Here is a 21614-nt window from a genome sequence, read left to right on the forward strand (position 1 = left end):
TGAATGGAGTGATAAAGTGGTGGAGAGGACCCACTGCGCCAGGAGTCACTTCACGTTGTGTGCTGTGGACTGTTGTGTTGTGTTCTGTCCTCTCATCCAGGCTGCCTTTATCCTGACCCGTGGGATCCTTTCTGTTTTGTTGTGAGCAAGAGAAAATGGTTATTCAGGGGAGTGGACTCAAGACGGCACCGGCCAGTAGGCCTCCCTAGACCAGCGTTTCCCAACCTTAGGAACTTGAAGATGCGTGGACTTCAACTCCCAGAATTCCCCAGCCAGCATAGCTGGCTGGGGAATTCTGGGAGTTGAAGTCCACGCATCTTCAAGTTCCTAAGGTTGGGAAACGCTGCCCTAGACTACGGTCTCTTGACAGTTCCACCTGGAGCCTGGGCAGTGCTCAGGCAATGGCTGTTCTAGCCTGCTACGCCAACTTGTGTGTTCCTGCCCAGTCACACCAAGCAAGTGCAAGCTGGGTTTTGGTGTGTGCTGTGTGGCCAGAATTGTGCTCCTGCTGTTTCTCTCTCCCCCCCCCCCGCAACTTCCTGTGTGGTTCCCTGAGTCCATTGTCTCTTGTTTTCTCCTTGAGATCAGGCTTGTGCCTCAGAACAGTGTGCTGTTGAACAGCAGCAATGTTCCTCTTCCTTCTCTCCCTTGCCCCAGTGAGTCATTGCTATGGGCTTATCATAGGACTGGCAGCCAGGGACAAGATGCAACTTCAAAAGGAAACCCTCCCCCCCCCCGGTTTCTTTTTTCTTTTGGTGAAGGGCTAGTCTTGTCTTGTGTGTCACCCTGCCACCTGTTCTGTGCGCGGACTTTGCACCCTTCCTTCTCCCTGCCCTATGCAGTCTTTTCCACTGGGCAACAGCAATAAGAAGACCCAGGACTAGGACAGATCTCTCCTTTCCCCTCCTGGCTTTTTTGATGGGATAGAGACAGGCTTACCCAACATGCCACTGAGGTTCCACTGCATTTGGGGCATCCAAATTGAGATACTTGCGAACTGGAGCTCCCTCTCAGGCTGGTAATCCAGCCAGCATTGCCAATGCCTTTTGCAAAATTGGCTCCTCTTCTTCTCAGAAGCTGAACTTGTGGGGGATGACCTGTGCGGGGCTGCTGTGTGGCAAAGTAGGACCATCCAGTGAAAGGGAGACACCGGTTTGGGCAGAGGAAGAGGCCTGGCCTCTTTGTGCAACCCCCACCTCCCCCAGCAAAGGAAGGCTTACCTCCCTTCATCTCTAGATTGCAGGGGCATCTCCATCAGAACCTTATGTCTGAGCTGAGTGCAGCTCCTGTTTACACAGGTAATAAGTGGTGGTGGAAAAGGAGAATGTCTTCAGCCTCCTATCCTGGCCAAGAAAAGAAAATATTCCTCTTCAGCTCGTTTGTGTTTCCCCTGTTTCAAAGGAAGGGCTTCTGCAGCTGCCTGGCCTGCACTTGGAAGCCTTAATAGATAGGAAAAATACTCCTGCTCAGTCTTGCTACTGAGTATCACCAGAAAGTAGTGGTAAAATTCTGAGATGGTAAAATGCGTTGTACAACCAAATGGACTACAAGTGTGTGCAGATATCATTCCCGATGTTTCCATTTAAGAAAAAAAATCTTTGCAAGTAAAACATAACATAAAAAGGGAATCCTGGCTCACCTTCCCCCCCCTTTCTGCTTATTTTTTTTAAGAATGGAGTTTGTTTTGCTAAATTAGGTTCTGCACACATTTGCAGCAAGAAATATTGTAGCCTACTTCACCATCTCGTATCCTCCACGTTCTACTGCATTTCAGCTTCCTTCTGCACCCAGTAACATGCAAAGGGCCATGTGTGGACAGATTGGTTGCCTGTTGTCACCACTCAGCTCCTCTCAGGCCACTGAGTTGTAATGTCCTGGCAGAGCAAGTGGAGAGATCTCTGCTCTGGTTTCTGCTGGCCCAACTTCCTCGTTGGGCCTTGCCAAAACTGTTGCCGATGTGGCCTGCATGGTATAAAAGGGACGGGAATGAACACAGAAGCCCAAGGAAGAAGATGCTTCTCTCTGTTCCTGCAAGGGGATCTCAACAATCTCTTCTCCCTTTCCCTTTTGTCTTCCTCGTATGTCATTTTAATTTTTGTGTTCCTTCCTTCAAGATTAAACAGAAACCAACATTGGTTGCCTCATCTTTTGGTTTGTTAAAACCTATTCGCGGGGTGTCACTTTCTCCTGCAAAGGAGGGTTTTAAGTGTTCGACAGCTCTTGCGAACATCTGAAACCTGGGCTGGTCTGTACTTGACTGCTGTGAGGGGCTGGATAACCAGAGAAGGAGCTACCCCAAAGGTGCCTTTTTCAAAAAGGCAACTGGACTTTCTTTGTTGTTGTTTTCTTGAAAACATTTTGCTTCTCATCCAAGAAACTTTCAGAAGCTTCTTAGATGAGAAACGAAATGTTTTCAAGGAAAAAAAAATCATGACCTGAATGATGGAGAATTTCCATAGGCAGAGAAAGGGCTGTTTACTTCCTCTGGGCTCCACCTCTCTATTCGGTTATGTTTTTGCCAGCAGCTTTTGCCATGCTGGCCTGGTAAGTTGAGTGAAGTCAACTGTGGGTGAGGTGATCCACCTTTGTGCTGTGTGTGCACCCAAGGTTTGGTCTGGAATTCTATGCAAAGGGTATGAATGATCTGCATGTAAGATAGCACTGTTGGTGATTGGAAGGGAGGAGCAGTTTCAGGGAGGGTTGATTTTATTTTTTTATTTTTTTGCTTGGTCTGTTTGCCATTATGCTTCCCAGGGGTTTTCCAAGGTTTCTCTGACCATTGTCCTTTGACCCTCGTTTCATTCTGAAAACAAGCAGGAGCTTTCCCTCTGAGCAACCAGCCTCTCTTCCCTCCTGTAATTCCAAGCAAAAGTCAGATTTCACTGTGGTTACATTTTATCTGAAGCATTCTTCCTTCCCCTGTGGGAAATTGTCTTCTAGTCCTCTGAGAGCATCTCTTCAGGTCCTGCAAATCCTGCCAGGCAGAATCAAGGCCATCCCACCCACCAGTCTGCAGAGTTGTTTCACCACACGAATGTGTTTGTTTGCATAGCAACTAAGCCAGGCCTTCCATCAGAGCAAGAGCTTGAGGGTTGTCACTGACAAAGGTGGTTTTGAATAGGCTTTGATTTCTTCTTCCCCTCCCGTTTATTTTTTAAGAGAGCTATAGATCAGTTAATAGTGATTTTGATTGATTACATGCCATCAAATTGCTATCATCTCTTAGCAACCACATAGATAGATGTTCTTCATGATGATCTGTCCTTAATGTGGTCCTTCAGGACTTTAAAGCCTAATCTAGTTGCTGCTGGTTGTCCCCCCCCCCCCTTCTACTCTTTCCTTCTACTTTTCTCAATATCAGCTTTCTCCAGAGAGACAGGCCTTCAAATCAAGTGTCCAAACAAGCATAATTTGAGCCTGATTACCTAATTTTAAATGTTGTATACAGTAAGATATTGTGGGAAGCCAGACCCCCTTTATAAACCAATTTCAGCAGTTATAGTTTATTAAACCCCTAACCAAACATCTCGCATGAATGCAGCCAATGAATACTGCAAATTCATTACTTATGTATACGCCGCTGCAACCAACAACCAATTCATATTACCACCTCAAAAGTAAGTAATTTATTACAGCAATAATATAATTTACTCAAGGCATTTATTCTTTATGTCACTTTTCCCCCCTAGGTATTCCTGGGGTATTGTTATCAAATTGCTTGTTAGCTTTTCCCCTGTGTTTCTTAATATCTGTTTCAGATTTTCGGGAAGCTTGGTTTTGGGGAGGAGCAGGCAACCTTAGTGCAGCTTTGGCTTCCTTTAAAGAGGGCTAATGGGTAACTTACAGCAAATGAACCTGTTGCTACCCTTTTTGCTGCAAGACTTTTCATAGCATGTTTACTGTAGGATCTCTTAAAATCTCTGCTGAAATGCTTCTTTTACCACTATCTGAAAAGTCTTAATACAGGGGTTCCCCACCAGGGGTCCTTGCACCTGGGGTTGCTAGGTGATATTCCAGGGGGTGCGAAAACTTGGGTTTTCAAAATTATATATGCATAATTCGTTGTCGTTATTTTGAACTTTTGTAAGGGGTGCGAGAATATATCAGAAGCATTTTAGGGGTGCGGGGTATAGAAAAGGTTGGGAACCACTGTCTTAATAGAATAGCTCAGGGTTGAACTGTAGAGTTCTTGATGCTCTCCAAGCTTGGTTGTTTGCCTTCAGATGTGTGAGGTTGGCTCCCTCTTTATATAAAATAGCTTGCCCTGCCACAGTTGGTGGATGTGTGGTTTTTCTACTTGGTTGTTCCTTGATTAATGCACAGTTTTCTGCTTGATTGTTTGTCTGATGTTGATCCCTGTTTATCTGGGTGTAGACTGCTGGAGAGGATGCGTTCTGATCTTTTTGTTTCCTTCTTAGCTTTTTATTGTTTCTTTTGAATGGTGCGTAAATGTGGTTTATCTCTATGTGTCTATTTATGGCCAATATATCTGAATGCTAAGCTTCTAGGAATTCTCCAGCATTTCCAGATTTGGCTTGATCTGTAACGCTCATTGTTTCTTAGTTGAAACTATGGTTGATCTATCCATGTGTTGTGAGATTAAGATTTCATTGTGTCATCTGATTACTAGTTGGTGTTCATGAATGTGCTCTGCTAATCTTATACTTCTCTGTCTCAGACAAGTTGTTGATGGGTCTTTTGGGTTTTTTAAAGAGATTTTGGAGAGCTTTTGTTGATTTGTGTGTGTTATGATTGTAATAGTCTGTTGGTTGTTTCTGAGATGTTTTTGATATTTGGCAATCTTATTCTTTTCATAACTTGTGTTGGTTGTAGTGTAATGGGTTGAGTGGCTAGCTAGGCATTTTTTTTGACAAAGATTTCCTTAAAAGCATTTTAATGCAAATCCGTAAGTCTGCCTTTGGGGTGGGGGAGTTCACGCCATTTTTAGATTCTTGCTGTTGTGCTTCCCAACAGAGACAGAACATAGCTTAGTGCACAGTTCACCAAAATCCATCCTCTCTGGCCTGAGATAGAGCAATTCTAAGAGCTGTTCCAGCAAAACAGATGCGGGGATGGGGAGGCTGTTGAATAAATAACGTGCTTGTTTTAGTAAAACACAACTAGTGTGTTTTTTTTAAAAGAAAATAGAATCCCCCCCCTTTTCCAGGAATATCACTACATCACCATCTTAAAGCCCTTGAAACCATTTTTGTTTATTTTTAAGTAAAACTCTCACGGCTCCAAAAAGATTGCCCACTCCTACTCTTGAAGCCTCCAGAAAGGGTTTTTTTAATTTATGTGCACATTAATATTAATCCTATAACATTGATGTCCTGAGTCTTGAAAGCTATTTAAATTTCTTTCAAAAGTTGTTCTTGAAAGTTATTCTTATCCTCACAAGGCTAACATTAGGGGGAAAACAGTGAGATTTCAAAAATCACTTGTGAATTACTGACCAGGGAGTGAGTGAGCAGAAGTCCTAGATTGTGCATAATAATCTGAAAGGCAGAAGACATAACCATAAAGGTTAAAAAGAAGAAAGAACAAGTCCATGTTTGCTAATAATAAAAAATCAAAGTAGCTTTTAATGGAGGAATGGAACAGGAATGCAAAAAAAAAGGTAATTTATGGCCAAGCAGATTTAGTTGTTCCATCTTGCCCCTTGCAAATTCCACAAATGTTTGTCATTTGTTCTTTTGGGTTAACGCAAAGACTGGAATTTCATTGGATAATCAAGAATGGGTTGGAAGGAACCGTGAAAGAAATCTATTCACTTCCTTAGTGGATAATCATGGTTATCATAACATGATTTTGACCAAGTTGTTTGCAGCATGAAAATTAAAATAAAATTTGTTCTTAAACTGTAAACTCAAATTGGCATAAAAAGCTAAACAAAAATGCTAACCAGACAGAGCAAGATTCCTTATGCTGCACTAAATGCTGTTTGTATGGGCATTGAGCCAGAGCCTAAAATAGTGGCTCCCATTGGAAACAAGATGGGAGACTGATTTAGATTATTTCCAGTGTATCAAAACAAACCTGTAAATAGCTTCAACCTGCATAATGAAGTCATTTATGCAGCCAAAGAAAGAGGTAGTGATTTGCATTAGAAACACATTGTCCCTACGTCACAAAATGGAAGTGGGCAAAAGCAATTCTGCTGAAGTTGTTTTAAAGAGTAAACGTGTCTAAAGTCTTATATTTGCAACATGAGCAGATACTTTCACAGCACTGAGTACTGGAATTGTCTTGTAGCCCCACTACTCTCCACCTCTTACAAGCAGTCTCTCCCTCTCCGCTCTCTGATAAAACTTGTTTTGGAGATGCTGTGTCAAACTTTCATAGCTGCCACTACCTTAGGAAAATGGTAGTGCTGGGGGGGGGGCTGTCTAGTTTGACAGGCCTTTGAATCCTAACTGAAATGCTAAAGTCATTGATTTGTGCTTAGATTGTAAGCCGCCCTGAGTCTTCGGAGAAGGGCGGGATATAAATGGGATTAAAAATAAAAAGATATATTGTATTTCAAGAGGTTTGCTTTCCCACCAGCTTTGTTCTAAGTAACTGGCTGATGCTGTTGGCAGAAGAATCTGAGTTCAGCTTAAATTCTGCACTGACGGTCACAGTATCTAATAATTTGAGTCCCTTGATCATGCAGAGCATCTTCTTTTATAAGTAGTCCTCCATTTATGACTGGTCACTTAGTGACAGTTTGAAGTTATGACGGACCTACTGCAGGGAAGGGACTTCCGACTTGGATTTGAAGCTATGATGGTCAGGTCTATTCCCTCCCCCCAATTCCTAATCATGTGACTGTATTTCAGATGCTTGGCAACCGGGCCACATTTATGGCCACCTGCAACATCCCTAGGTCACACGACCCCGTTTCATGATGGCTTTCAGCAAAACCGTGCCCATAGTGAACCACTGGTCCACCTAAGGACCACAGTGTTTACTTAACAACCACCACCAAAAAAGTAGTAAAATTGATGTTTTATGACTGTCATGAATTATGACCACGATGAGAGGCTCCATGATGGTCATGACTCAAGGACTATACCGTTTACCTACCTTGCTGGCACACTATTATACACTTCTGTTTTTTTTCAATGTACTATTTTAAAGCTATTAGTGGGAGCATCTCTTTTCAACATATTGGAAATATCACTGCATGTAGTGCCTTTAGTTGTATTCTTATCCAGAAGAACTAAAAGGTTCACTAAGAATCTGTGATGTCTGTTTTAAAGATCAACCAGCCCAACAGCTTTTGGACTGTTATCTGAGCAATGTTAAAATTTACAGTTTAAAGAGATACTTCCATTACTATTATTTTGCTCAAAATAACGAATGTACGGTTTATATTTTAGAAAAAGAAGTGGGGGTAATGACAATACCCACTTCACCACCCTCAGGCTTAGTTTTTTTAACCACTCCTGCCACTCAAATGAAAGGATCAGGTCTCTGAAATTTTGCTCTCTTAGCCCTAAACAGCTCTCATCTCTTGAAACCAAAGAGTTGTGGATTAAATTCCCCCAAAGCCAATGAGACTATAGAGAAACATTTAGATTTTGTCCTCCTGTGACATCCAGCTAGGTGTCCCGCTGCTCCTAATTCAGTAAAAAAAACACGTCCCCTCAGTCAGTAAAAAGACTCTTGAGTTTCTTTCTGGCAGAGAGAGAGGATGAGGAGAAGAGAACAGGTAACTTAAAGAGGGCAATGCCATCCTCTGCTGGTGTGATGAGTCGGTTCCAAAAAGGAAAGAAGGAACAAGCATGGACCGTCTTCCTTTTTCAAAACTAGTCAGCCCTGGACCAGTGGGCCAGTGGTTGTACGTGGGTAGAACAAGAAGCATCTTCCATCTCCTAGTTCTTGCTGAAACCGATGGGATTCTGTGACTGCCACCGCCATAAGTCCTCACCTGAAAACGAGGGAGAGGAAGGAGAGTAGAGAGAGGAATAATAAGGGTCCGGCAGCTTGCCTTTAGGTAGGTATCAAAAGGTACTGGGAAGGATAGATGTTGACTTCATTCTCCAGTAGGAGGGGGAAGCAAAATGTTCCTTGAAAGATGAGGAGCAGCAAGCAGAAAGATTCTACTTACACATTTTGTCCAGGCCAAAGATAGCTTTCCAACCCAGCTCCCGCTCAGCTAAACCAGGGTTTGCATAACAAGAGGCTACGTCCCCTTCCCGGCGTTCAACGATCTTGTAGTTTATCTAAAATACATAAACAGCCTGCCTTTATATTTCTGGGAAATGAGTTGGATACAGTTGCTAAGGATGCCAAGTGAGAGACTGGTTAGGTCCCAGGCTGATCATAAACTAGCAGAGCAGAGGGTGGATTTCTGCTGAAAGCGGACAGCTTCACAATAAGATCTCAAGGTGTAGGTCCCAGGCACTTTTAAGTCTTGGTGTGGGAGACCCGCATATTGGCTGTCAGTCCCTGCACATCATCTTCAGCCTACCTGTCTTCCAGATGCCTTCTCCATGGCTTTGACCATCTGCAAGACCGAGTAGCCAACACCAGTCCCAAGGTTGTAAATCTGTAAAAATGCAGTTTTTTTTGGCTCATCATTATATTCTTCTATGCTCCTCCTTTGCTGGGGGAAGCAAAGGAGAGCTTAAATATGAGAAGATACACCAACTTGTTTTCAGTATGGCTCTAGCAGGTGGATGCAGAGGGTGCATCTGATTTAAAGCTATTAAGTTTGGTCTCCTGCGCTGTAAGATCATTCAGAAATGAAATAAGAAAAATAAGGATTATGAAAACACCCTTTGACCTTAGCAGGGCATTTTCCTTCTCAGAGGATGGACACTTTTACAATGAACATCCTTACCTTGCATCCGCAGTTCTCCTTGAGCTTCTGCAAGGCTGCAATATGGCCCTTTGCCAGATCAGTTACATGGATATAATCCCGGATGCCTGTCAGAGAACAATCTTGTCAGCGTTCTGCTCACCCAGCTGATGCACATGTATTTCCACATTTTTGGATGTGCATTCTCTTGGGCAAATACGTTCACAACACACATAATAGAGAACAAATTTTGCACATTAGGCCAGGGATGGCGTTAATAGTCTCTCTTTCCCAAGCCATTTAGGAATCCTGCTCAACCAGAACTGCCTATCTTTTTCTTGAGGCCAGGAGGGGCTCTCTAATAAGTCTCAGTTCCCAGCAAAGAAAATTAGTATTTGAGACTCAGGAGGTGATCATATGTAGTTCCATTTTAATTTAGCCCATGTACACCTTCATTGCCCCTTTAACCAGTAGTTTAGCAGTCAAGTAATTCTACCAGAAAAGAGTTTTAGGACTTAAGTTAGTAAAGTGTTGCCATCAATGGTACTCACAACCTCCCACCTCCAAATAAATTTATAAAGTGCTTGAAATTTTAAGAGGCTGTCAAATATGAGAGACTTCTGGTATGAAATCCTGGAATGTCTCAGAAGGTGATAACGGAATATTCAGCTTTGGGCTATTATGATTATGTCTTCCTAAAGGTGCTTAGCCCTGGTTGGTTTAAGATAGCAAGAAAGTAAGTCCTGGTTTCAGAAGAATTGTGGACAATATATTTGCATCTTCCTTGGGGGTAAGTTCCAAATTGTGACTTGCTATGTTTTTTCCCCACTGAGCTTCTCCACTCAGCCTTTTTTTTTAAAAGGGGGAGGTCTTTATTTTAAAGTTTTGGATGATTCTGAGCCCCACGCACCTGTCCCATCCACTGTGTCATAATCATTCCCAAAGACATTCAGATGCTCTCTGCGCCCCACAGCCACCTGGAACAGGCAGAAGATGAAAAAAAAAATGAAACAGTAAACTGAGAAAAACTCAGTGCAGCAGATCGAGTAGCACAAACTCTCTTTAAGATCTGTGTACCTGAGCAACATAAGGCATCAGATTGTTTGGGATGCCCTGGGGGTCTTCTCCAATTTTTCCGGACTTGTGAGCTCCAATAGGGTTAAAATATCGCAAGAGAACAGCGTTCCACTCCTAGGACAAAAAAACCCCCACACCAAGTAAATCCAGTGGGACACAGCAGCCTACATGGGAATCAAAGTGCAGCACTGCTCTCTTACTGGTTCTGCCTTGCACAAATCTTGGATCATCTCCTCAATGAAATACTTGGATTTGCCGTAGGGGTTGGTGCAGCTGCCGACCGGGTGCTTCTCGTCAAGAGGGAGGTAAACAGGGTCTCCATAGACTGTGGCTGAACTGCTGAAGACTATGTCCCTGACTCCATGGGCTTTCATGGTCTGAGAGGCAAAAAAATAAAAGGACAGATAAGCTAGATTCTGAATCGGGTCAGAGGGATCAGATAAATCTTGACAACAGGGATGATATTCCTTGCCCTTGTTTTATCCAAGCGAGCATGGCTCTGGATGAAGACTGATGCAACTGACTAGTGACCATCCCAATGCTTAATGAGAGGATACTCTATGCTGTGGGGTTTTGGTATGGGGGTCTTGTGTTAGCATCCAAGATGGCCTTAAAAGGTCATAATCAGCTGACCCCAACTGGACAGCTTCTAAATCTCTTGGAAGCCATCTCCCACATTCCTCAGCCAGGTACTAGTTGGGGGCTATAAAAGCTGAAGTCCAACAAATTTGGAGAATTTGGGAAGGCCGTGCTAAATCTTTGCAGGATGTTGCTGTTTAACACATTAACAGTTGCAGGGTTTCAACGTCTGGCCAAGTGACTCTGACCTGTCAACATTTGAGCCCTAGAAGTTCTGATCTGCACATCAGTGCAAATGACCAATCACAGGTCCTGGTATAAATTCTGATTTTTGCTCTTAGATCCATTTGCTGTGCTTCTTCCCCACAACCATCTTCTATTGACTCTATAGTTAAACTTTCATTATAACCTTGCATAATGGAAGCTCACCTCCAGCAAACGGATGGTCCCTGTCAGATTCACCTTGTAATATTCCAATGGCATTTGAACTGACTCTCCAACGGCTTTAAGACCCGCAAAATGTATCACTGCAGAAAAGTGATGCTGGAAATGGAAGAAGGACCAAAATAATGTCGCTGTTGCTACTAATAACAAAATTAACTTTCATTGTGTTTTTTTTTTCATTAAGTCAAGGATATTTAACTTCTAAATCAAAAAAGCCCATTTTTCAGTTAAATTATTTTAAGGTATTCTAAACTGGGAAGGCAAAAATATGAAGCCTGGATCAAAATGACTATTCAATACATGGCCTATATGGTGACTACATTCCATCTCTAAAGACTCACCAAAATAACCCCATAATATTCTCTGAGGCTTTTGTTTTTCAAGAGGTTGGCCCTATTTGTGTCTCATTGGTTTTTCTGCTCCTATTCCCATCTTTAAAAGTCCCACAAAGGGAAAAAAAAGGAATTCTGAAGAAGGAAGAAAACATTCAACAAATACAAGGTGTTCATTTTCCTGCTGAATTTCAGAAATACAATTCTGGACTCCAGGGCCACCAACATTATGCTTGGGAGTCTGTGACTCACAGACTGCCCATTCCACTCTGACAGCTATCCACAGAACACAAAAACACTGAGGTCTTTGCCCAGTTTTGGGAAAAAGGCCGATTCAGATGCCTTTCAAGTGAGCTGACAATGCAAAAATCACTTATAGAGTCTTTTATAGGCTGGTTACTTGCCAATGCTTTAACATCCATGGCCTGAGAGCAGAGATTTCCCCCAACAAGTATGGACTGAGTCACTTAGAGTTTTTCCTTGCAGTTTTTCAGCACAACCAGCCACACTGAAAGTCAATGTAGCCATGATGCACCAAACTATGGAAACTTTGCAGAATGTCCTTGGGCAGTATAAAATCTCTCCCAAGATTGATGGGGTGAAGAACCAAAATGGATGACCGTATAGGAAAAAGCAGATGAGCCTTTTACCTAGGCACAGTTCATGGTGCTGCTGAGCAGGCAAAAACTCAGCTTATTTGCAGAGCAGAAGCTGAGTCAGTTTCATAACTGGTACAATGACAAAGAAAAGTTAAACTTATCAGATTAGCGATGTCATCACACCTTTTTGAAGAGCTCCTGAAGGCCCCTCTCGTCAAGAACATCCAGTTCCTGGAATGGGATCTCCTTTCCCACAATCTCCATCACCCGTTGAATACTCTCCGGGACCATATTTTCTCCTGTAGAGAGAATTAGTGTTTTGATGCAATGCTGGATGGGCTCAGCCTCATGCCAGTCTGCTGCTGCCCTCTTTAGGGAAAAGAAGGTAAGAAAACCTACCATTCCATGCCCTTAGTCTGGATGGTCCTTTGGACCTTAAGGATGGCCTAGCTTTTGACTAAAAACATCCTAACCTCCACCATTCCTGCTTCCCGTTACGTAAGCCAAACATCTACCCCTCTTGTAAACAGCCAGGGATGCTCTTTCTGCCATTTGCTCAGAAATGCTGTGGTACTGTCAAGGCCTTTGAGGAAAGCAAACTCAAGAAACAGTACTCTGTATTTCTGAAGGATCTTCAGTGCTCACACGCCATTGTAAGAGAATCTTGAAAGCCTCCAGAGCAATTATCCATCTCAACTTATATAGCTAGCCTAATTAAGGTGGCGTCTCCTCCTTGCATTCACTTTCCTCCCCTGAACTCGAGTTTTCTGTAATGGTCCTCTATTTTCCGGTAATATATCTTTCACTCTTCTCCCTATTCCCAGGCCTGTTAGTCATTCCATCATACATACTCCCTCTACCTCCATCCCAGTGGCTATCTGAGTAGGAAATGAGAGCATGACTAGAATCTGGCCTTTCTGTCAGTATTTAGGGATCAATAAAGGACACTGAGGGTTTAGCCAATGTTTCAATCCTGAGGCGAAAGAGAAATAATCCTTGCCTAGGGGAGTCAGTGGTGAAGGCAACACTGTTGGCTCCCTACTCCAGCTAAGTCACAGCTTAGTTGATAGATCCAGCCATAATTTGCAAGATTGATGCAACTTACACACTGGGGCTTGTTTGATTCTGGTTTAGTGTGTTCTATAAAATTACTCATTGTGATTTGTAAACCACAGGTTATGACTAACATATTACCTGTAAAGTAAGTCATGATGATAAACATGGCTCAGAGGAAGGCCTGAATTCAGCCACTGGTCCAAGCAAACAGTTCTTTGAACAGTCTGCCTATAAACCAGGTACTTCACTGTCAATTTAAGGTGTCCTGCTAAATGGAAAACGACAGCTTTGGATGCAAATCTTGCCGTCAACCAGCTCCTGGGTACCGCCCTTACCTCGGATGGCATTGTGGAAGTTATCGATAACTACCGGGGTATAGCCAGCCTCAACCAGCTCCAGAACACAGTGGCTCCCTATATAGCCAGCTCCACCTGTCACGAGGATCTTTTCCGACATGGTCTTCTGAAAAGAAACAGAAAAATCCTTGGAGGAAGAGAAAAAGTAACTGCATTATGGAGGTCAGGGTGGGCAATTAATCTTCCCAAGAGAACATGTGAGAAACTATGACTGTTATGGAGTGCCAAACCAATAGGGCTATGAAGGTACATAGGCAAGCATGCATGCACATATATAAACTGGGGCGGGGAGAACAGTTGCCTTCCAAACAAAAGCAATCCATGCATGTTGGATAGGGACAGCCAAAGGGCTGGATGTGGCCCAGGGCCCATAAAATGCACAGGTCTGATTTAGGCCAACCTGGAACACTCCAGATGTTTTGGGATTGCCGACTGAACATTCCAAATCTCTAGATTGGAATTCTGGGGATTGTGGCTTCAAGAAGTCCAGAGGGCACCGAAATGGGTAGAAGCGGTGATGCCTTGTTTCCAGCATAGATTTTCTTGGTCAGATTCAGTGCCAATAGAAACCTTCCTGAGAGAAGTCACTCAATACTAAAAGCTTAAGCATTCTGTCAGAATTCACAAATGTTGATCCTAGGCTAGAATTCATCCTTGCTTATGCCAAAGGAAAAAAAGGGACAGGTAAAAATCTGGACCAAGGTAGTCTGGAAAATGGAGGTGATGCTTGGACAGTTCAGAAGCTAAGTGGTGAGCAAGGAGTATTTACCTAGAAGCAAAAGGATGGGGCAGCCTGAGTAGCAGGCCACTGTTCTGCAGAAGTGAGGATTACATGTTTACTAAGCTCTGAATGGCCTCTCAAATATATATTCTTTCAACTTGCAAAGCTGTTGTGAAATTACCAAATCAAATTTGGAGCATTTTGCATCAGTCTGATGAATTGATATTCCTGAAAGCTTTTAACAGCCTAGGGAACCCCCTTTATGTACCCTCCTTTTCCATATGATGTGCCTCTGTATCTTATAGTCATTTTTACCCTCAATTTGCAGAATCAATATTGATCTTGACTGGAAAAAGAAAGAACGTGGTTTACACAAGTAAATATAACCTGTCCAAGAATAAGCTTTCTATAATAGAATCCTTCTCTCTTTGTCATCTATCTGACATTAATGAGTGTTTCCCCAGATGTGCCACGTTCCATGCAAAAAGTAAGCAAACCCGAGCGTAAATGGAATTTCCCATCCTTGTTTAATTAACGTCAGTTTCCACAAAAGTCCTGCTTGTCAGATGTTAACCAGCTTTTATAGACCTCGTCTAACAAACTGGTAGTGTTTGCATTTGCACAATCCCACGCAACCAGTTACAGCCCTACCGGCTACATTTGTACAACATGCTTAATCTTGCTAAGTCTTTTTTGAATGTAGTACCCTCTGTGGACCCAGCCCATTTGATTACAGACCCAGGAAACGGGTCCAGGAACCAAGTTACGTTTTGTTATGAGATTGTGATACATAAGAAAAAACGGAGACAGAACTGAAATATTTAGACAACTCTCCCACCTATCTCCCGCCCTTTTTTCTTTTTTCTTTTTTCACTTGGTGTTCTTATTGCCAGGGGAGGAAATTGCCACCGCCCGTGAGTCAGACACTAGATCATTTAAATGTTAGGGGATAGAAAAATAATACTTTCCAGAATTGAGATTGAGAACTCCAAGTCCAACTTAGCTAAGTAGCACAGGGGGGAGCAGGAGAAAGACGAAGCTTCTTAAACCCATTTGTCAAAACAACATTTAACCTAGGACTGTTGTAGTTCTTTTCCCTAAAACCGTGTCTTTGCCTGTTTCTCCTCCCTCCCGTGCTCAGTCACGGACAGAGCCACTCTCTCTGCACAGAAAAGCTTCTGTCTTTCTGTTCCAGAAGCCTATTACTATTTATTTTCCAGTCCCGCAAAATAATATTTTTTTTAGAACAGATGCACTTCAGTCTGAAAATCACAAGGTTGAGGCTTTGCCGGGAAGAGCAGGACTGAAGTCAGAAGAGCTGCTGAGAAGAGGGAGGGGACCACCTGGACAGAATTGCCCCCCCCCAAAGACCCATGAAAAGAGAGTCTGTGTGCACACAGCCACAAGGAAAAGCATTCATCCTGAAATACATCACCCACAGTTTGCATGCCGGTCAAAATTTTAGTTTTGATCCTGGGTTCAGAGTCAGATTTAACTTCAACTGTATATCTGAGCATCCAGATGTGGCTGGTTCACTTTTCCTAGCACCTTAGTTTGCCTATCTGTAAAATATACTGGTTTCTGGGATCCAGCCTCAATTCCTCATTCTTGCTTTCAAGATCTTCCTTAGCTTTCCCACTCCTTCTAACTCCTGATTTCTCGTTAATTTCTCGCCCTCTAACCTTTGCTCCTTCAACTCCAAAAGCCGTGGTCCAGGACTCAACTTTTTCCTCTTGCAAGGAAAAGGAGTGATCTTCGCCCAATGCTGTGTCATAGCTCCTCTCTTCCTCCAGCACAAACCAATCCTTTCTCGGAAAGGTTGGCACAACTTCCAGTACAAAAATTGGTACCAAGCACAACTTGTCTCTCTGCATCTACAACTAGATTTAGGCCTCATCCCTCCAGTGCCCATGTTGCTCATTTTTAACTACTCAATCAGGTAGACTGCAGGACAGTGTTTGGATTCAGATGGTTTGCACCAGTTCAGCAGAACCAGTAGCTAAATTGTGCTGAGTTCGGAGAACCTGCTGAATGCACAATGCTTCTAGAAGTCCAGTCTAGGCCTTGGAGGCCTGGAGGAGGCCTCCCAGGCCTAGAATGGCCCACCAAAAGTTCATGGATGCCACTTCTAGAAGTCCATTCTAGGCCTCAGAGGCCTGGAGGAGGCCTTCAGGCCTGTAACGGTTCACCAGAAGTTTGTGGATGCCACTTCTGGAAGTCCATTCTAGGCCTTGGAGGCCCAGGCCTGCATCCAATAAGAGAACTGGTGGTTCACGTATTTCAATCCCACCGCTGCTGCAGGATGAAAGAGGTGGAGGGCGGGATACCATTCCCTTCCTCTGGTACAAACAGCATTTCTCAACTTTGGTTACTTTAAGAGGTGTGGACTTCAACTCCCAGAATTCCCCAGCTAGCATGCAGCACTTGAAGTCCAGGCATTTTAGAATGGCCAAGGTTGAGAACTACCACCTTGGCCAAAACAGAAGCTCAGAGCACTATGAGCAGTTGCAATGCTTTCCTTCTGTCTTTTCTCCTGAGGAACAAACCATCTGTCTGGCTCTCACTTGCTCCTCCACCCATCAACACTCAGGCTGGGCCAAAATCACGCCGTCACTCAAATTTTACTTGCTTTAGATCTGCTGCCTCTGCTGAAGGGCAATTGAATCTGTCTTCTAGGAAAAATGAGAGATCTAATCCTCCTGCAAACAGCTGTCGTTCTTGTCATTTTTAAAATATTTTAATTTCCTGGTTTGGTTTCTCTGTCCTTCCACACTGGTCTCCCTAGCAGATATTTAGCAAGTGGAGTGTTGCCTGTACTTCAAACCTCTTTTTGCTAGCACGGGAGAGTCTAATGTTCAGTGTTTAGTGATGCTTATCAGGTATTTATTTATGAAATGTATTAGATTAGAACAATATAAAATCCTGGCTATTTGGTTCCCATGCTGCTAGCAAGGTATAGAAGAGATAAAAAAGGATCTGCAGTAGTTCAGTTCACTTTCTTCCTCCCTTTAGCCAATCCTTTACTTGGATAAAAGCCAACCTGGTTCAGGATGTAGTGATTACTCACTATTTACTCAGAGATATTAAAAACCAGGAAACTGAACACTTGATATGACTGGTGCAATAGGATGACAAAATATCCACCACTGGGAGAAGAGATCTGAGCTGGATTGCACTTTCCATAGCCGGATCCACGTGGGGAGAACAACCCACAATCAGGCATGTAATTGCACAGCCAAGTTGGCAACAACTTGTTCACACCTGGTCCGTTTGCTGGAATCAGGGTAACCTTAGCAAAGGGGCAGAATAACGTTGCTTCTTTGTTTTATCCATCAAAGCTGAGACCTGCCCAACCGGAGCCTGGTACAAAAAAAAAATCATTCACACACAAGGACATTTGCTCGCCTGTAGTTCAATATATAGTTTGAATACTGCTGAGAACTGTTCTTCAAAAAGTAGTAAGATAGGTCCAAAATGAAATTTGATTGCACTTTCATTGATAGTAAAGTTAAATAGAGGGCATATTTATTTATTTATTTATTTATTAATGGGACATATCTCGCCCTATCTCCCGAAGGACTCAGGGCGGCTAACAACAACAAAATTAAACGTCTCTGTACGATAAATTAAAATTAAAAATTAAAATAAATTAGAGATTAGTTAAAAATTGTAAACATAATTAAAATCCCTGTCAGTCCAGGTCAGCCAGGTGGAAAAGAAATGTTCTAAGGCCGCGGCGAAAGGACTGGAGATCTTGGGCCATCCGAAGCTCAGGGGGGAGTTGGTTCCACAGGGCTGGCGCTCCCACAGAGAAGGCCCTCTCCCTGGGGGTCGCCAGCCAACATTGTCTAGCCGACGGTACCCTGAGGAGGCCTTCTCTGTGTGAGCCTACTGGGCGATGGGAATTCGTTCCCGGCAGCAGATGGTCCTGCAAGTATCCCGGGCCTAAGCCATTATTACTATTACTATTACTATATTACTATTCCATCAGTTTAAAAACATTTCTCCAGTTTGCCACACTATAATGTAACACTCCTGGGGAACCCATAAGGGACTTTAGAGCCAAAGCAATCCTGACACTTCTGCTTAGGAAAATGCATGAACTCAACTGCAAGGGATTTGCAACCAGGAATTGGTTTGGAGAATCAAGAATTCTTCTCCCACTTGCCAAGCCCTCTTTCCTTATGATTTTTAGTTTTGTGCACATCAAGTATGACTGTCATTTTGCTGTGGCTCTTTTTAAACAATTGTTATGAAAGAAATCTTTCCTTCTTTATCCCGGAATCAACCAGCCAATCCACATGAATAAGCAGACCATTTCATAGCTGAAATAGTTTCACACTTAAAAAAAAGTTCCTTGTTGAAAACAGGACTTTCCACATTTCACATGCACGAGCTTGAGACGGGATGTTTTGCACACTCTTCTAAGTCGGTAGTAAGCTATTGGACCTATAGGGGTGCAAACCTTGGCTCAGCCCATCATGGGATTCACTTGGTTTTCACTTAACACAAGATCGGGCAACTTCCCAACTAAGCTATAACTTTGTCTCACAAGTGGCTGGAGTTTTGCAGGTGAAATTACTAACCTGGAAGGGCTGTTCCCCCCCCCCCCAATCTTTCAGGTTTTTAAGAGTGAGAAGAACAGCCTCTCCACACCCTCAAATAAATGTGTTAAGACTCTAGTTGGTTTCTGGCTGCATCGTTGGGGAGAGGGGAGATTAATAGTGTAACTGGAGCAATTTTCTTCCAGAGCCTCCCACTCTGGTATTTAAAATAAATTGTACTAAACATTAGTCTTTCACTTTAGTAAGGGGATGATGGAATGGTGTGATCTCCCTGTGTGCTGCAGACTGCCCATTCCTGATTCAACACATTGGTGAGCCTTACAAATTTTGGTCTGTTTAGATAGCCATAATCACATCAGCCAAAAGCAATTAACAAAATGTGAAGTTTGTTGGAATACAATATTTACTGGGGGGGGAAAGATATACTTATCTGCAACTGAAATTTGGGCAGCTGGATATGGAACTTTCCACCAACTGTATACAGCTGTGTTATCCCCTCCCCTCTACTTTTAAATGACAACTAATGAAAAGCTGATTCACTCAAAACAATTGGCACGGCCACACTGCTTTTCAAATTAATTGCACAGTTAAATATTGCTCTTTCCGTTGTTTTCTTTTTATGCTTTATATAGCGAGTTGTTTCAGTAGATTGCTTTTATTGCAGTTGTACAACTGAATTTTTATGACAGCCTTCTGCCAATCAAAAGATTGCTATTTTTTTTTTTGCTGTGCGGTGATCTTCAGCAATGTAAGAGCTCTATTAAGAAAAGTAAATCATAATGGATCATATCCTATTACAACCCTTCAAACAGAACAGAGTGCCACGATATGCAAACAAATGGTGGCACTCTGCTAATTCAACCTGCTCAGCTCTCCCCATACTGAAATGGTCAAGTGGTCAATGGAGGCTATACAAGGCATCCCTCAAAAGACAATCAACTTTTTTACATTTTCCCTATGTAAAAGAACAGCTTCCGTTCAGTCCTTCCAAGAGAAAAACTGATCACTGTTGGGATCACTCTCTCTCCTCTTCCTCCAATACTGGATACTCTGTCTATGGAGATAGATTCTCAGTCATCCAAGTCATAGTTGTCCCAAAGTGCTTTCCCCTCCCCCCTCCCCAAAAAAGCTTCTTTATTTATTTTTATTTATTTTATTTTTATTCCATTTATATCCCGCCCTTCTCCGAAGACTCAGGGCGGCTTTACAAACTTAGCAGTAGTTCTCATCCAAGAAATGTCTTCAGAACTAAAGGAGCTTCTTGGATGAGAAGCAAAACATCTTCAAGGAAAAACAAAGTCCAGTTGCCTTTTGAAAAAAGAAAATCTTTGGGACACTGCATAGCGTGATTGCTCAGACTTGGAACAGATCTCGGGCAGATAGTATACTGCCAAGATGTCCTTTGGAGGGCTAAAATGACAGAAGCCGCTTTGCACCATAAGCGCTGCCCTGTCTGGGTGTCTGCTTGGACACCCCAAGTTGTGTGAAAGGAGTGGAGCTGTTGTTGCAACCCATCTCTTTGTAGCAATAAAGTCAGCTCAAATTTTCCCCCCAAGAATGAAGCAGGAGAGTCCTCTTTCAACTGGGAAGAAACCTTCCCTAAAAAAATAAAAATAGGGAAGTGTGACCCTCTTGGCTTCTCTCAGAAAATCTAACCAGGATTAGTCCCTGAGGGAGGACTGAGACTGACTGACTGGACTGGGATTTATTTTAAAAACAAACTTTGCTTTTTACGAGTTTGACTAGGCAAATTGCACACCCTCAAACCTCAGCCAGCCGCAGTGTTTTCTGCCTGCCTACCAGAATAGATGCTACACTTCCTTCTTCCGATGATCCCTCTAGAGCAGGGGTAGGCAACCTCGGCTCTTTTACGACTCGTGGACTTCAACTCCCAGAATTCCTGAGCCAGCATAGCTGGCTCAGGAATTCTGGGAGTTGAAGTCCACGAGTCGTAAAAGAGCCGAGGTTGCCTACCCCTGCCCTAGGGCAGCGTTTCTCCACCTTGGCAGCTTGACCATGGGTGAACTTCAGCTTCGAGAATTCCCTAGCTGCAGCCTAAGCATGCTACGCTATGGTACGCTGGGGAATTCTGGGAGTTGAAGTCCACGAGTCCTAAAAGAGCCGAGGTTGCCTACCCCTGCCCTAGGGCAGCGTTTCTCCACCTTGGCAGCTTGACCATGGGTGAACTTCAGCTTCGAGAATTCCCTAGCTGCAGCCTAAGCATGCTACGCTATGGTACGCTGGGGAATTCTGGGAGTTGAAGTCCACGAGTCCTAAAAGAGCCGAGGTTGCCTACCCCTGCCCTAGGGCAGCGTTTCTCCACCTTGGCAGCTTGACCATGGGTGAACTTCAGCTTCGAGAATTCCCTAGCTGCAGCCAAGCATGCTACGCTATGGTACGCTGGGGAATCCTGGGAGTTGAAGTCCACGAGTCCTAAAAGAGCCGAGGTTGCCTACCCCTGCCCTAGGGCAGCGTTTCTCCACCTTGGCAGCTTGACCATGGGTGAACTTCAGCTTCGAGAATTCCCTAGCTGCAGCCTAAGCATGCTACGCTATGGTACGCTGGGGAATCCTGGGAGTTGGAAAGTCCACCCATGCTCAAGCCGCCAAGGTGGAGAAACAGTGTTCTTGGGATGCAGGCTTCAAAAAGTTTCCCCAAAGCCAAAGAAACCAGGCTCCCAACGTCAGCCCTTCCCTTCCGGCCAAGGCAGGGCAGCGGGTGCCCTGCGGGAGAGGGGAGCTCCCGGCTTCCCTGACAAGAGCCAGGCGGATCTTCCCAGGGGCTGAAGAGCCGTCTCTGGAAGGCCAGCCGGGCAACCTTTGGGCCCGTTGACCGACCTCCCTTTGCCAGCCAAGGCGGAGATCCGCGTCGCCTCCCCGCGACGGTCTCCCTTCTTAGCCGGGCGGCAGAATTCCTGCCGAAACCTCACTGTCCCCGCCCATCGCGCTCCGTTTCTCCCGCGGGCGCCATTCATTCAGTCATTCACACGTGCAGCCACGGCTCTCGACGCCCCGCCAGCCCGCCCGCCCGCCGCCTCACCTGCAGCCGCTCCGCAGACTCCTCCGAGGTAGCGAGGTCGCGGCCCCTTTAAGGGCTT

At 43.9% G+C, this 21614-nt stretch overlaps 1 protein-coding gene across 4 annotated transcripts; it reads right to left on the bottom strand.

The window, feature by feature from the left end:
* Positions 1-3483: 3483 nt before the first annotated feature.
* On the bottom strand, positions 3484-21614 carry GALE (UDP-galactose-4-epimerase). 4 transcript variants are annotated; one of them, XM_083369800.1, is made up of 12 exons: positions 21557-21596; positions 17020-17312; positions 13211-13337; positions 12003-12118; positions 10874-10987; positions 10066-10242; positions 9866-9979; positions 9699-9765; positions 8831-8916; positions 8459-8536; positions 8096-8210; positions 3484-7915 (listed from the first exon to the last, which is right to left on the bottom strand). In XM_083369800.1, the coding sequence occupies exons 3-12, from the start codon at positions 13329-13331 to the stop codon at positions 7860-7862; spliced, it is 1044 nt and encodes a 347-aa protein (XP_083225926.1). In that variant the 5' UTR covers positions 13332-13337; positions 17020-17312; positions 21557-21596; the 3' UTR covers positions 3484-7859. The 4 variants fall into 4 exon arrangements, with proteins under 4 accessions (XP_083225926.1, XP_083225925.1, XP_083225927.1 ...); XM_083369799.1 differs by lacking the exon at positions 17020-17312 and having other exon boundaries at positions 7677-7915; positions 21557-21614; XM_083369801.1 differs by lacking the exon at positions 17020-17312 and having other exon boundaries at positions 7677-7915; positions 13211-13334; positions 21557-21581.

The sequence above is a fragment of the Vipera ursinii genome (genome assembly GCF_947247035.1).
Source record: "Vipera ursinii genome assembly, chromosome: 9".
Classification (NCBI taxonomy): Eukaryota; Metazoa; Chordata; class Lepidosauria; order Squamata; family Viperidae; genus Vipera; species Vipera ursinii.

Bases quoted from the DNA above. Each gene is read 5' to 3' on its own strand.
- GALE (XM_083369800.1), bottom strand. From the start codon at position 13,331: ATGTCGGAAAAGATCCTCGTGACAGGTGGAGCTGGCTATATAGGGAGC. The intron at 10,988-12,002 runs GTGTGATGACAT...TTCCATTTCCAG, and splicing joins TTCAGGAGCTCTTCAAAAAG to CATCACTTTTCTGCAGTGAT. The intron at 9,766-9,865 runs GTACACAGATCT...TGCCTGTTCCAG, and splicing joins TGATGCCTTATGTTGCTCAG to GTGGCTGTGGGGCGCAGAGA.